This window comes from Carex rostrata, chromosome 5 (assembly GCF_964058835.1).
Source record: "Carex rostrata chromosome 5, lpCarRost1.2, whole genome shotgun sequence".
Classification (NCBI taxonomy): domain Eukaryota; kingdom Viridiplantae; phylum Streptophyta; class Magnoliopsida; order Poales; family Cyperaceae; genus Carex; species Carex rostrata.
In genome coordinates this window covers 7,317,335-7,332,134 of record NC_135922.1, presented here as the reverse complement: position 1 = coordinate 7,332,134, position 14,800 = coordinate 7,317,335, and the positions used below count along the sequence as shown (strand labels likewise).

At 35.0% G+C, this 14,800-nt stretch overlaps 2 protein-coding genes across 2 annotated transcripts; both read left to right on the top strand.

Moving 5' to 3' along the window:
• The first annotated feature begins 881 nt into the window (after positions 1-881).
• On the top strand, positions 882-3,299 carry LOC144553783 (G-type lectin S-receptor-like serine/threonine-protein kinase SD2-5). The gene has a single exon (XM_078301979.1). It carries the CDS (start codon positions 882-884, stop codon positions 3,297-3,299), a length of 2,418 nt encoding a protein of 805 aa, XP_078158105.1.
• A 1,754-nt stretch (positions 3,300-5,053) lies between these two features.
• On the top strand, positions 5,054-10,495 carry LOC144553782 (putative disease resistance protein RGA4). Its single transcript, XM_078301978.1, has 7 exons — positions 5,054-5,383; positions 5,586-8,150; positions 8,518-8,568; positions 8,923-8,981; positions 9,243-9,315; positions 9,434-9,464; positions 10,317-10,495. Exons 1-7 carry the CDS (start codon positions 5,054-5,056, stop codon positions 10,493-10,495), a joined length of 3,288 nt encoding a protein of 1,095 aa, XP_078158104.1.
• The last annotated feature ends 4,305 nt before the right edge of the window (positions 10,496-14,800 follow it).

The window sequence follows — 14,800 nt, the reverse complement described above, 5'->3', positions numbered from 1 at the left end:
TGATAAACCAATACAAATTTGAAGGAGTGAGCGAGGCTGTGAGAGGTGGTTCTTGTTATTAAATTTGATCTCCTAAAGAACTGAAGCACAAGTATTAAAAACTGAAGGGAATACAATTCTATAAAAGAGAGTGGAGATCACATCTCATGTAGGACAGAGACAGTTCATATTATCAATCTTCTCCCACTTCAATTATTCACAAGAATACGTAATAATTAAAAGTAGGCTTTATTCAATTAATTTAAATTAAGAATGTGAAGTCAATATTTGTTGCTCTACAGTCAATTAAGATCAATTAAAAGTTTCTTAACTTATTTATAATATGCTTTTAAAATAAAATTGTCGTGTCATTCTTTATATTTTTTAATTTCTTTTAAAATAAAATTGTCACCGAATAAGAAACGAAAATTGGAGAAGGTATTGGAAAATCTCTTAATTAGTATCCGAATTAAGAAGGCCAATTTTCTTACAATTGATATAATCAATCAATCGGATAATTAATGAATCAAATGGCTATTGGTATCGACTTATAATTGGCTCATTAATAGCAATGAAGATGGACTTACAAAAAATAAAAAAAATAAAAAAGTATCAACAGAACTAGGGGTGTCAACGGGTACGGTAAGGGTCGGGTGGAAGCATTTTCATACCCGTACCCATCACAAATTATCCTTATCCGTACCCTACCCTTACCCGTTACAAATTGCCTTACCCGTACCCTATTACAGAACGGTCCAAAACGGTAATTATCACGTTGTGGAATTGAACAGCCTGAAAGGCATTGTTCTTGAATGGTAAAAAATAGCAATAGAAGTTGTGCAATTGGATATGGGCAATACCATCTCTATTGCTACAGAACCAAACTAATAATGCTACCACAAATGGCTTTTACTCCTTCCCTTGCTCTCGTTGCACTTCTATTGTGCTTCCCTTTCTTTGTTAATCCACAACTTTATAAGTATCTCACTGCAAGTGCTCCAGTATTACGGACCAACACATTTACTCTCCCGCACAACATTATTTTCTCTGGTGGAGAAATTGTCCGTTCCCTCCTCGTCCAGCTAAACGCAACTCACGGGATGTCATTTGCTGCTGGGTTTTACTGCTACCCACCCTGTAAGAGCTTTTTTCTCTCCATATATGCTGTTGATTATTATTATGGCTTGCACAACCCTCCACAAGTCATCTGGTCAGCAAATCGAGCCCGCCCTGTCAATGAAAATGCCACGCTTAAACTGACATCTACAGATGGTCTAACCCTCTGTGACAGTGATGGAAGCCTGGTTTGGTCCACTAGCGGGTTGAGTCAATCCGTGGCTGGTATTAAGATCACAACAGCTGGTAATCTAGTGCTCTTTGATATAAATAATTCCACAATCTGGCAATCTTTTGACCACCCAACTGATTGTCTAGTAATGGGGCAAACACTGGCACAAGGCATGAGTCTCATTGCCAATTCCTCTAGCACCAATTTGGCTGAAAGCCAGTTTTATCTCACCATCCTTGTTGATGGTCTGTATGGATTTTTCAATTCGGATCCAACGCTGGTCTACTACTTACGGTATATAAATGACAGATCTATAAAGTTCTTAGATGGCAACCTGAGTTCGTTATCCACGTTATCAATTATTTTTAAATTTCCGCGTGCTATATCAATACAGTACATGAGATTAGAGTCTGATGGGCACTTTAGACTTTATGATTATGATTATGACAAATTGCAATGGGTAATGGTGGATGATTTGTTCAATCTGGATAACACTATGGATAATTGTGATTACCCAACAATCTGTGGGCACTATGGTATCTGCAATAATATCGGACAATGCACCTGCCTCGCAGGAACCTCAGGAAATTATTTCAAGCAGGTTGATAGCCAGAGACCAGAGCTTGGCTGCGATGCAATCACTAATATAACTTGTCAAGATACAAACAATCACATTATGTTAGACCTTAACAATGTCTCCTATTTCAGTGATGATTCCAATGTTGCATTTAACAAAACTGATGAGGAGAGTTGCAAAAGGGCATGTCTTGAAGATTGCAAATGTAAAGCTGCTCTGTTTCAGTCTTCTAATGGCAAGTGTTTAACACTACAAGAGGTTTTTTCCTTTAAGAATCAACCTGATGAGTATTCTTCTACACATATAAAGGTGCAAGCTTCACCACCTTCTAGTTCCAAAGTTGGGCTAGGAGCAACACTGGGTTCCACATTTGGAGCTCTGTTCTTTGTGCTCACCATAATTATTTTTTCCATAGTGTGTTTGAGAAGGTGTAAAGAAGCGGAAGATGAGGATATCATCCAACAATTACCTGGGATGCCAACTAAATTTACATTCGAAGAGCTACGAATGGCCACTAAAAACTTTGTCAAAGTACTAGGAAAAGGTGGATTCGGTACTGTGTTTGAAGGAAGATGGGGTGATGAGAGAATAGCAGTAAAACGTTTGGATAACGTCGGACATGGAAAGAAGGATTTCTTGGCGGAGGTTGAGACTATTGGCAGTATCCATCACATCAATCTGGTGAGGATGATTGGTTTTTGTGCTGAAAAGGTAAATAGGCTTTTAGTTTATGAGTACATGTGTAACGGGTCATTGGATCAGTGGATCTATTGCAGAGATGGAAGAGTTCCTTTGGATTGGTCCATCAGGTTCAAAATTATAACCGACATAGCCAAGGGTTTGTGTTATCTTCATGAGGATTGCAGGCAAAAAATTGTGCATTTCGATATCAAGCCTGAAAATATCCTTTTAGATGAAAAATATAATGCTAAAGTTGCTGACTTTGGATTAGCCAAGCTTATCGATAGAGACATTAGCAGAGTAATGACTAAAATGCGGGGCACTCCTGGATATTTAGCACCTGAATGGCTGACAGCAATGGTCACTGAGAAGGTTGATGTTTACAGTTTTGGTGTGGTGGTAATAGAGATTCTCTGCGGAAGAAGAAACCTTGATGATTCCCAGACTGAAGAGAATCGACACCTGATTAGATTGTTAGAAGAAAAATCAAAGAGCAATGAATTATCAGATTTAATTGACAAAAATCTCGGTGATGTTGAGTTACACAAAAATGATATTGTCAATGTGATGATGCTTGCAATGTGGTGCTTGCAATGGGATAGCACCCGGAGGCCTTCAATGTTAATAGTTGTGAAGGTTTTAGAAGGAGCGATGGAGATTGAAACATCATTGGATTATAATTTTGTTTCTTCAATCCCAATAATTGCTAATATACCTAGTGTGGTGGATCAATCAGCCCCCTTTCCAACTTCAGTATTATCAGGCCCTCGATGAAATTCTATGATCTGTTATTCTAAGCATTCTGATTCCGAGCACATCGAGTACATGGAAAAATCTTTGGACAGGATTATTTAGAATTGTGTTCTAGTTGTATTTGATTATAAGATTGTTTAATGAAGTCTAGTCTAATTTGTCTCAATCTTCTATTTTATGCATGTATGAGTGAAGGTATTACTATTGTTCTGTATGGGTGATTTATGTTTGTTTGTTTAAAGGTATTACTATTGTTATGTCAATTTATTTTATTGTCTGAAAAGAAATATTGGGTGTTGTTTTCTCCAGGAAGAAAATCTCCCCGATATTTCCTGTGTACACTGGTATACTAGTTGTTTCGTTTTTCGGAAACAAAGGCACAAACCCAATTTCAGTTATTCACTAATCCATTCATTCAGTAATCCAGTGATTCAGACATGTGTAATCCGACTATTTAGTAATCCAGTCTAGTCATCTAGAAATCTAGTCAGCTCTAAACCAGGAACCCGAAATGAAAACTCAAAGGATTCAAGACTGTTTAATATAATCCAAATTATAGTCACATCCTCATGACCTCTTTGCGAGACAACAACGACTGTTTAATATAATCCAAATTATTCAAGAAATATTTGCAAGGCAACAGCGACTGTTGATCGTCTCTATTTAAACTACTAGTCTCTGTTTTCTGCATCTACTAAGTTTTTTTCTGAAACAATCAAGGAACATGAAAATCTAGAAATTAACCCTCTAGTAGAATTTCGGAGAGATCTAGATTTCATTATAATTTTTTCAATTAAGTAATTTCTCTAAAATTCGACATTCTCATTAAAAAACAACAGTAGCAAATACTTCTTCCATATATTCTGATAAAATAAAAAATAAAATCAAGCAACCTCAATTCATAATTTAGAGGCACTTCAATTATTCACAGGAATGTCAAGAATAAGTCACTAAAATTAAGCTTTATTCAATTAATTTAAATTAAGAATGAGAAGTCAATATATATTTGTTGCTCTACAGTCAATTAAATGTCAATTCAAAGTTTCTTAACTAATTTATAATTTGCTTTATGATAGTTAATTTAGAGTCAAAAGAGCCACTTAAACATTGATTTTTCAGGTCATGCTTTATATATGTTTTGTAATTTATTTTAAAATAAAATTGTCACCGAATAAGAAAAGAGAATTGGGGAAGGCATTGGAAAAGCTCTTAATTAGTATCCGAATTAAGAAGGGCAATTTTCTTACAATTGACATAATCAATCAATCGGATAATTAATGAGTAAAATGGCTATTGCTATCGATTTACATTTGGCTCATTAATAGCAATCGCGATGGCGTTAAAAAAAAAAAAAAGTTTCAATAGAACGGTCCAAAACGGCAATTATCAGGTTGTGGAATTGAATGTTCTAAAAGGCATCGTTGTTGAACGGTCCAAAATAGCAATAGAGGTTGCGAAATTGGATATGGGCAATACCATCTCTATTGCTACAGAACCAAACTAATAAGCGAGAACCAATTAACAAAAAGGTTGAAAAAAAGTTGAAAAGGAAAGGTTGAAAAAAGGTTGAAAATGGTTGGAACAAAAAGCTGAAGGCAACGATTATACAACTTTATATTTATATAATGGAGTTGAGTCCCCAGTAATTAAATTAATGGAGTTGACTCCCAGTCTACTCCAACTCCCCAACAATTAAATTAATTCTCCTACCTACTATATGTCTCATTTCAATTTCATATCAACACAAAAGAATACACTTTTACAATTTTATATAGATGGGTCTAGGCGGAGTGATTTCAAACCTTTTTTCTTTGGGCGCCAAATTGCTGCCTGCTATCAGAGCAACTGCTGGAGATCAAAACCACAAAATTGAGGTTGAATTGGAGAGATTGATGAGGATGCTGGAGCGGATCAGTGTCACGCTGTATGATGCCGAGCAGAGGGAGATCAGAGACTTGTCAGTCAAGCTGTGGCTGAAGGAGCTCAATAGAATTGCATATGATGCAGAGGATGTACTGGATGAATACCACTATGAAGTCTTACGGTCACATGTTGAAGCAAGACATGCTTCTCCACCAGATTCTCGTAAATGGAAGCTAATTCAGGTAACTTATTTAATACATTTTACTAAGTCTCACTATCAGGTTCTAGTACAACCATATACCAATATGATGATCCATGCATATAAACAACATTGCAAACAACAAATATGTAGCAAAGACCTGTAATATATAACTACTATAATCTGTGTACATGAACTTTAATTATAGTAGGTAATAGACTCTCAAGGTAATTATTACTATCCAGGTTCCATACGGCATGCTCGATCAAATTCGGCAAATAAGGAGCAGGTTTGATGAGATTGCGAATGATCGGATAGCACTTCAACTATCTGAGGGAGATGGACCCAAGCATTGCATCAACGAATTGCAAATAGCTCCATCTAGCCACTTTGTAGTTCAGTCGAATATCTTTGGTCGAGAAAGGGAAAAGGAGAAACTTATTGATTTGTTGTCCTCCGAACTAGATGTTGTTTCGGTGGTGGCAATTGTTGGCATGGGGGGCATTGGCAAAACAACCCTTGCACAACTTGCCTATAATGATCAAAGAATTCGACAAAGGTTTGATAAATTTGGGTGGATTTGTGTATCCAAGGATTTCAATGTTGAAAGGCTCACCAAGGAATTAGTGGAGTCTATTACAGGAAGTAAGTGTGGTCTTACAAATTTGAGTGCTTTGCAAGAGAAACTTTGGAATGAGATAAATAGGAAAAAGGTTCTTTTGGTTCTTGATGATGTATGGAATGAGAAGAAGAGTCTTTGGAATACATTTCAGGCCCCTTTTATGTCAGCAGCATTTGCAAAAATCCTAATTACTACAAGGAACGATCATGTCGCACGAATCATGCAAACAGAGCCAACATTGAACCTTGGCTATTTATATGCTGATCAGTGTTGGCGATTGTTCAAACATTATGCATTTGGTGGAATAAAACAAAATAAGAACCCAAAGTTGGTAAAAATTGGGAAGCAGATCATGAACAAGTGTGGAATGTTGCCCCTGGCTGTGAAGTCAATTGCCAGCCTTTTGAGGCATGAGGGGAAAGAAGAGAATTGGAAAGATATTTTAGAAAGTAACCTATGGGAGTCTGATGCTAGCAATGAGATATTTCCACCTCTTCAAATAAGCTATGCACGCCTTCCCCCATACCTTAAGCCTTGTTTTCTATATTGTTTCATGTTTCCTAAAGATTACTGTTACGATGTAGGAGATTTGGTGAAATTATGGATGTGCCAGGGTTTTATTGAGTTTAAAGGAAACAAGACCCCCGAAGAGATTGGTTTTGAATATGCACAACAGTTGTGCCAAAGGTCCTTGTTTCAAAGAGAAGACAGATGTGAGGGGAATGATTTCGTTCGGCCAAAGTTTAAGTTACATGATATTGTTCATGATTTAGCACGACTTAATTCAGAAAATGGATGCTATTCAATTGAGGCTAGTAAGCTCCCAATTGTTCCTAATGTACTGTACCATTTGTATATAGTTCATTATGTGAACCTAATAGATCCTATTCCCTCTGAAAAGTTCACTACTCTACGCACACTCATTACAGGCTATTCTGTCAAAAACTTTTTTAGTACTTTTGACCTTTCAATGGCACCAAAATTAAGAGCTCTAGAAATACGGGTATCTCGTTATTGTGAATTAGAACTTCTTTCCTCCATTGGTAATTTGAAACATCTTCGTTATCTTTCACTTAGTTATATGTTCTGTGAAACACTTCCAAACTGCATATGCTCCCTTTATAGCTTGCAATATCTAACTCTTAGCCATAGTCCGCTCAAAGAGTTGCCAACCGAAATAGGAAATCTAATTAGCCTGGAAGAGCTGATAATTGATCATTGTTTTGGCCTCCAAATGTTGCCTAGGACCCTTTGTCAACTCAAAGCCTTGAGGAAACTCTGTCTTATTAAATGTCACCTACTTAAAGAGCTTCCCAGTGACATGGGGAACCTAACAAATCTTCAAACTCTGGAAATCATTAGTACTGGTGTGAGTTATTTACAACCTAGCTTGAGCAAATTTGGTGGAATTCCAGCACTAAAGGTGAAGCTCAAATGTGAGACAATAGGATGGTTAAAGAATTTTCCTGATCTGGGAGGAACCCTTTGTCTACATGGATTGAAAAATATTCCCAATTTAATAGATGTCCAATGTGCTAACCTTGTGAGTATATGTAACTTGGAGCACTTGATACTATCCTGGAATGACATTTATTATCGGGACATAGATAGGAGTGTATTTAAGTTGTATATCAAGAGTTGTCAGAACATATTTCTTGAAGATCAAAGTTGTTTTTCGGTAATGGTTAATCTTCAGCCTCACCATAATCTTAGCAAACTACAAATATGGGGTTACGGTGGCATTACATTTCCAGAATGGATGGGCAGCCTCTGCAAACTAAAGTATTTGAGTATTACCTTATGTAATAGTTTGCAATTCTTAAAAGCAGAGTCACTTCCATTACAACTTGAAGAGATGAAAATTTATGATTGCAATCATCTAGTATCTATTTCTGGAATACAAAAGCTGCAATCCTTGGTGAAACTTACTATCGGTTATTGTCAGAACCTGTGCTCTTTTATTATCGAACCTCCTCTTGAATTGACAATGTGTCCACGGGAGAGTTCATATGGGAGCTCATCATTGGGGTTGACGAACCTTGCTTCACTCAGAAGTTTGCAGATTTCAAACTGTTTCAGATTACAAGCATTTGTGGATGAGGCACTTCCTGTAGAACCTTGCAATGTTGAGGTTTCTAATTGTCCTGGGTTAAGGCAGTGGTGCTTGCAACGTGGAATAAACTACAAGGTACTTCCTAGTTTCTATTATTTTATAATATTATTGTTAGATAATTTATGAGAGTGCCATCATATACTTTCTAAGCTTTATTCTTTTACTCGAATACAAAATTAAAATCAGACTATATTTCTTTGCTTTTTTTCTTTCCATGTGTATCATTCAACTCAGTAATTACATTTTGGGTAGCCGTGCCATATGACTGTTATGTATAAGCTGTACTGGATGCAATATGTTTATCCTCTAGATTATACTGGGTTGTAAAAACGACAGTGCATACACCTCAGATGAAATTTGTAGATATGATGCCAACCATACTACCATGGTGACCTTTGTTGTCTTAATTCCAAATTTAAACATTCAGATCTTAATGTAACAGGAAGATGATTCATTTAAAACTGAAGGAGATGAAGAGGAAGAAATTTTAACAGTCCCACAATGATGATGATGATGATGATGATTGGACAACACTGGCCCAAGGTTAAGGGAATGGTGATCTTGCAATACAGCATTACATACAAGGTTCTTTCTAATATTTAATTTGCGATATTTCCATTAGATATTTAAGGAAAGTATCATCATCAACCTCATAAGCTTCCATGAGAAGCAACACTTTAAACATTATTAAGTATTTACAAGAGATGTTTTAACCCCTTTCAAACCTTCGACCTCTTACATAGGCCTTATAATTGAACAGGAAGGCCCGTGGACAATTTTTGAATGGCTGAATCTGGACGATTTTTTAATGGCTTGTTGAGCAGATCGTTTGGTTCCACCTTAACAGCACCCACCCCGCCTCCATCTCTCAAAGCTCTGTCGCAAGGCTGGCGACATCTCGTCTAGGTAAACTTTGTCTCTCATTTTTTTCTTGAATCTTTGTCTCTTAGTAAGGAACTTTGTCTAGATAAATTTTGTCTCTGAGAAAGAACGCACATGTCTCTTTTGTGCATAACCTCACCTCTATCAGTTTAAGGCCACATGATGACGTAATTTCAGTATATCTTGTTCCTTTTACCTTCATTTCGTTTTTAGGGTTTTATCTAGAAATTGTTTACTGTTGTTCTTGTTCCATTCTCACATGATGGATGTAATTGAATTTGACAGATCATTAGATGGACGTTTTGACAAGAATTGGCCTCTTGCATTCTTTAATTCATGGTATTTGCTTGAGCTGGATGTAAGAGTTTCAAAGATTGATTAGATTCATGTTGCTCTGTCCAACACAATTTAAGGAACTCAGAGAAGTGGAGGCTCAACGTTTACCTACAAGAGAGTTGATTCACCATTTCCTGTAGGAGAAATGGCACCCTGTCGAGACGGATACCGGTAAGATTTTTTTTTTTTTCGTTTAACTTATCAGGGGTAAGGGTGATGTTTTATTTTCAATAATATAATGGGTAAGGGTATGGATAATGACTATTCCTTATCTTTTATCCTATACAGTAATAATTGAAAATACAAATTATGTAATTATAGATACAAATATATATTTATATGGAGATGATGAATAATATGATATAGTTTTATTCATGGTTCATATATATCTAATCAACAGCATCGTTTTATTTGTTTGCCCAACCCGAACCGTATTCGATAAGACGGGTACAGGTCGGATTTTTTCGCTAAGCTTATCTGGTACGGATAAGAGTAAAGTTTTTTTTTCATTAACATTACAGATAAGAATATCAAAATCTTTCCACCCGACCGGTTTTGTACCGGTTGACACCTCTATACTTACCCACATTCTATAGTGCTAAATAAATTATTTTGACAACTGCTTTGCTGCATAATTATTTTTACAACTTGACAATTTTTTTTTATCAAAATAAATTAATTTTTACTTCAATTGTGATACCATTTCTGATTTATGGTTGTTAGATTTGTGGATACCCTTAAAAGATTCCCTATTAATTGAATTAATTAGGGTTGCTACCCTTTGGGTTGTTTGGTCACATAGGAATAAATTTTGTTTTAATGCCTCACCTGTACCCTTTGTTAGTACAGGTGCCTCTGCCATAATTTCTCTAACCACTTATTGGTGTAAATCTAAACTTGATGATTCTGATTTTAAATTAACCTTGGTATTTCCTGTGGTTGTTTCACCTTTGACTCAGGTAGGGCCCCTCATCATCATATCGAATACCGATACCTAGGAAAGGGAAAGCTTCCTGTATTCAGAGGAGAATCCTGCACTTGGTTTAGAGAACTATGATCTCTCTGACTACTTGAGGGATGGAGCTGAGATCGATGCTATTGATGCAGGTCCTGGTATTATCCCACTGGAGTCTGACTCTACTGATACTGGTTCTTCTTCTTCTAGTGCCTCTGATGCTGAGTGTCCCACTTGCTGTGCTTGATTTACTTTAGCTTGTATTTCATGCCTCCTAGATGTGTGTTACATCTTAGATGAGGTTTTATATTTTCTGCTATGCTCAGAGATTCTGTTCTCAGATCTCTGTTTTTGTAACCAAACTCAATGAAGTTTTGTAAAACTGGTGGGATTTCCCCACTTTTGTCGAAAAAAAGAAACATGTAATTTTTGCAGTTGGAATTAAAGGAATTGAGATTTCAGACATCAGAATTAGAGGTCATGAAAAATTAATACTATGTTTCTGTTCCTGAACCGGATTTCTCTTTTTTCTTGTGTCTGGTCTCTCCCTTACTTTTTCAATATCCAACAATAAGCAGATATAAACTGTGGCATTGATTGTGTCAGAATTCCTTGAATTCCATTGGTAGTCAAAATCTCAAATTATGGATGCAATTTTTGGTCTAGTGACCAAAACAATGCTCTTTGTATGGGACATGTATTTCGTCTCTCTACAGACAGATAAATTTGAGATAGTCGAATTGTTTCCAGTGCTAAAGATATAACATGATCAAAATTAGTAAATTTTATTCCAGTTTTTTTTTTTTTTTCATCTACTACAATGATGATATGCTCCTTAATTATCTGTAAAAGGAATCAAAAGACCTTTAAATTCTCAATATTGTTCGTTTTAAGGTATCAAAATCTCTGTTATTTTTTTAATTGTTGCATACTAAGAAACGCTTTCAACCTTGTTATAATCATGCATACGTGATTTGAAATTGTGATATTTAATTTTTCTTATTTTTAGTCACAGACTTCCGAACTTTTTATATTTACCATTTAAAAAAAAGATAAACCTATAAATCTCGATTTTGTTAGAATTTCATATTTATCACGGACGCAATGACAAATGGCGGACAGAAATTTGACGTCCCCAAAGTGAAGTTGTGGAAAACTACTTTTTTCCACTCAAAGCCGCTGCCTCAAATTTTTTTGGTCAATCAGATTTCGTGGTTTGGTCAAAGTTAACTGGAAAAAAAAAATTCAACCCAATTTTTGTCCGAAATTTAATTTTGCGGCCATGTAAAAAATGAAATTTCTCAGATTTTGTAGTTTTCTGCAATATGTCGGTCTTTTATGAAAGAAGATTGCTTAGCGGATATTAGGCCTGGAAGTCACCTTCTCAACCGATTTGCTATACTTTAGTAATCAGCTTAGGTACAATACTTATTATGCTAATCGATCTATAATCTGTCATAAAAATCACCAAAGATATTGGCTTTATTTAATGAATCTAGGCTTGCATGATGTGCATAAAAATCACCAAAGATACACATAATGTCTGCCTTCAAGAAGTCCCAATAGGTTTAATGAACTCATGCGGTATGCCATCTGGCCTTACTGCCTTGTTATTTCCCAGTTGACAAACCTCCTTATGCACCTCTGCCTCAGAAAAAACGCTTTGTAAATGAGTCAGGTCGCATTCCACAATAGGGTAAAGAAAACCTATATTCAATTTGAGAATTGATCCTGAAATCGAGATTGTGTTTTGGAGATGATCTTTAAATACCTCCCTTATCAGATCTGGCTCTGTTAAGGTCACACCCGCTACCTCTAGGCCGGTTACCATATTCTTCCGTGCCCTAGAATCTCTCTCTCTCTCTCTCTCTCTCTCATCAGGTCTGAGATTTTGCATCCATGTCCTGCGAAATTGGTGAAATTATAAATGTCATTTTCTCATGTTTATCTTTTCTTTAGCACATAATTTTAGAATCGTGGATGCAAGTATTGTTTGCAGAATATGAAATAAGTCGTCAGCAATCCAGAAGTACTACTGAATCAAACTGTATGTAATTAATTGCTAAGATATTGCAAAATTTGTAAATTAGTATTAAGTTTCTTGAAACTGTATGCTATATGTTGATATAATACTTGCTTGAAGTATGGATTTTGCACCATGTAATGTGATGCTTTATGTTGATGATATGAATTCAAACAATTCGATTCAAAGAGGTTAGGTCCAACTTTGCCTTCTCAGTCAGTTGTAAGATACATGGTAAATTTACAAAGAGAGTTGAGAACATTCTAGGCAGAGCTCATAAATTAAAAAAATATATATATAAAATCTTAACAAAGAAGAAACTTGAGCATACTTTGATAGTCAGATTGCAGGAATTGAGTAGTTGAACTCTTATGTTTTGATATATTTATCCTAACCGTTCCAGTATTCTATGTTGTTTCTGGCACGTACATGACCATGAATATGTTACTGGCATGATTTCGAGCATGAACATAAGTCTAATTCTTTTACTGTCTAGCGCCATAGGCCTGATTATGTTTTATGTTGCAACAGCACTAGCTTTGTGTTTAATAAAAAATAAATAAAAATAAAAATGAAACTACTAAACTACCCTTTTGTAAGTACACTAATTCAAAAATGCATCTGGTATTGATGTATAAGCATAAGCATGCTATTGAAAAGCACAACCCTTTTGTAAGTAGACTAATTAAAAATGAAACTGGTGTTGATGCATAAGCATAGGCATGCTGTTGGAAACTAACCTGTGCTATGTACCAGTAAAATTTAATCATGCAATGTACATACTCTATCCAATTGACACATGACACATGTATAGAAGACAGAGTTAAATGAAGGGCAATTTCGTCATAAAAAAATAGGAAAGCATATCTGAGTTGAACAATGATAGGGCAAATTTTCAAAATATAAAAGGAAGACATATCTGAGTTGATATATAATTCATATTAAAATAGGAAAGCATACATCACAATATATATAATTCCCAACAGAAAATTCATCCACATAATCAAAAAGGACATAAAAATCATTCTCAATGACAATTTTGTGATAAAATAGAATATTACAAGAACAATTAAAACATTTTTTAAGTGGAATATAAGCAACTACTCGTGCAATTTTGATGGAGGAACTATTATTGCCATTTATAGCTGCTTGTCGATAACATATGGGCAACAGACTTATTTTTTAGTTTGATGGACTGCAGGACAGTCAGATCCACTTTAAGATCAGTGCACACAAAACTTAATGTAAGTCCGCATGAATATTAAAGCAGAGAGCATGGATTATAAAACAGATCACACGGTACTGACAACATCCTTTGAAAATTGAAATAAGACTGGAAAATAATAAAGCCATCTTCTCCATCTGACTCATCCTGGACATCCTTTTTTGAGAGAAAGACTCATCCTGGACATCTTACAACTATGTTTTTTTCATGTGAAAACACTGAATCATACAGTACCTCCCGAGCTCAGGGAAAAAAAAAGTTGTTTTACATCCGCAGAAGTACTAAACTGTGGTGTCCGGGTTTTATTGTTTATTTTATTGGCTCTGCAGGACGGATTCCATAAACTATGGTGTCTGGAGTACACACTGTAACTATGGTGTTTTTCTTATCTTAAAAAATATTCAAATTTTCATCCGATTTTTATAAATAAAATTTATGAGTAGAATTGGAATGTATCATTGGTTTTGACCCAATCATGCTCCACATCTTTATTTATATTTTTTAAGGCGGAATAGTCAATTCGAACCGCTCAACATCATATTCATATTAAAATGTGTCTGGAGAAGACATTTTATATTTTTTTTTGTATTTTTTTACTATTATTTTAATTAGGGACATCACTATTATTGTATTACTCTGGACCATCGAAAAAAGTCATTTTGTACCCATCTAAAAAAATAGTAAAAAATTTAAAAATATAAAATTTGGTCTCCAAACACATTTTAATATGAAGATATTGTTGAGTGATTCAAATTGATTGTTTGGACTTTAGAAATAAAGATAAAAATAAAACAATACAAAACCAATGATGTATTTAACACTACTTTTTAAAAGAAATTATTGCATCTTATATGCGAAAGATTACGTTCTCTTCATCACGGCGATCAAAGTCAACAATGATATTAAGATAAGTAAATTAAACATCTCAAAAAGTTAAATTTCGCATATGGTTATATGCGCTTCATCTTGGAAAAAGCAAAAAACAAAATTATCTCAATATTTTTTTGGGTTAACTTAAACTTATGGGTCAAACATATACATATCCTGGAAATTGATTAGATCTTCTCTCCACTTTAGTTTTAAATGGATAAATGTTCCTTGTACACTTCCTATTTCACTTTTGGTTGAAAACTCGTAGATGGCATTGATCAACAATTTACAAGGTCCTATTATACAGGTTTTTTTTTGTTTAAAGTTATTTCCTTTAGGAACAAATTAAGAAAAAAATTGAGATTGCTTCATATTAATTTATTTCTACAACTATTAAGATTTTACAAAAAAAAAAACATCACTAATGTTTATAA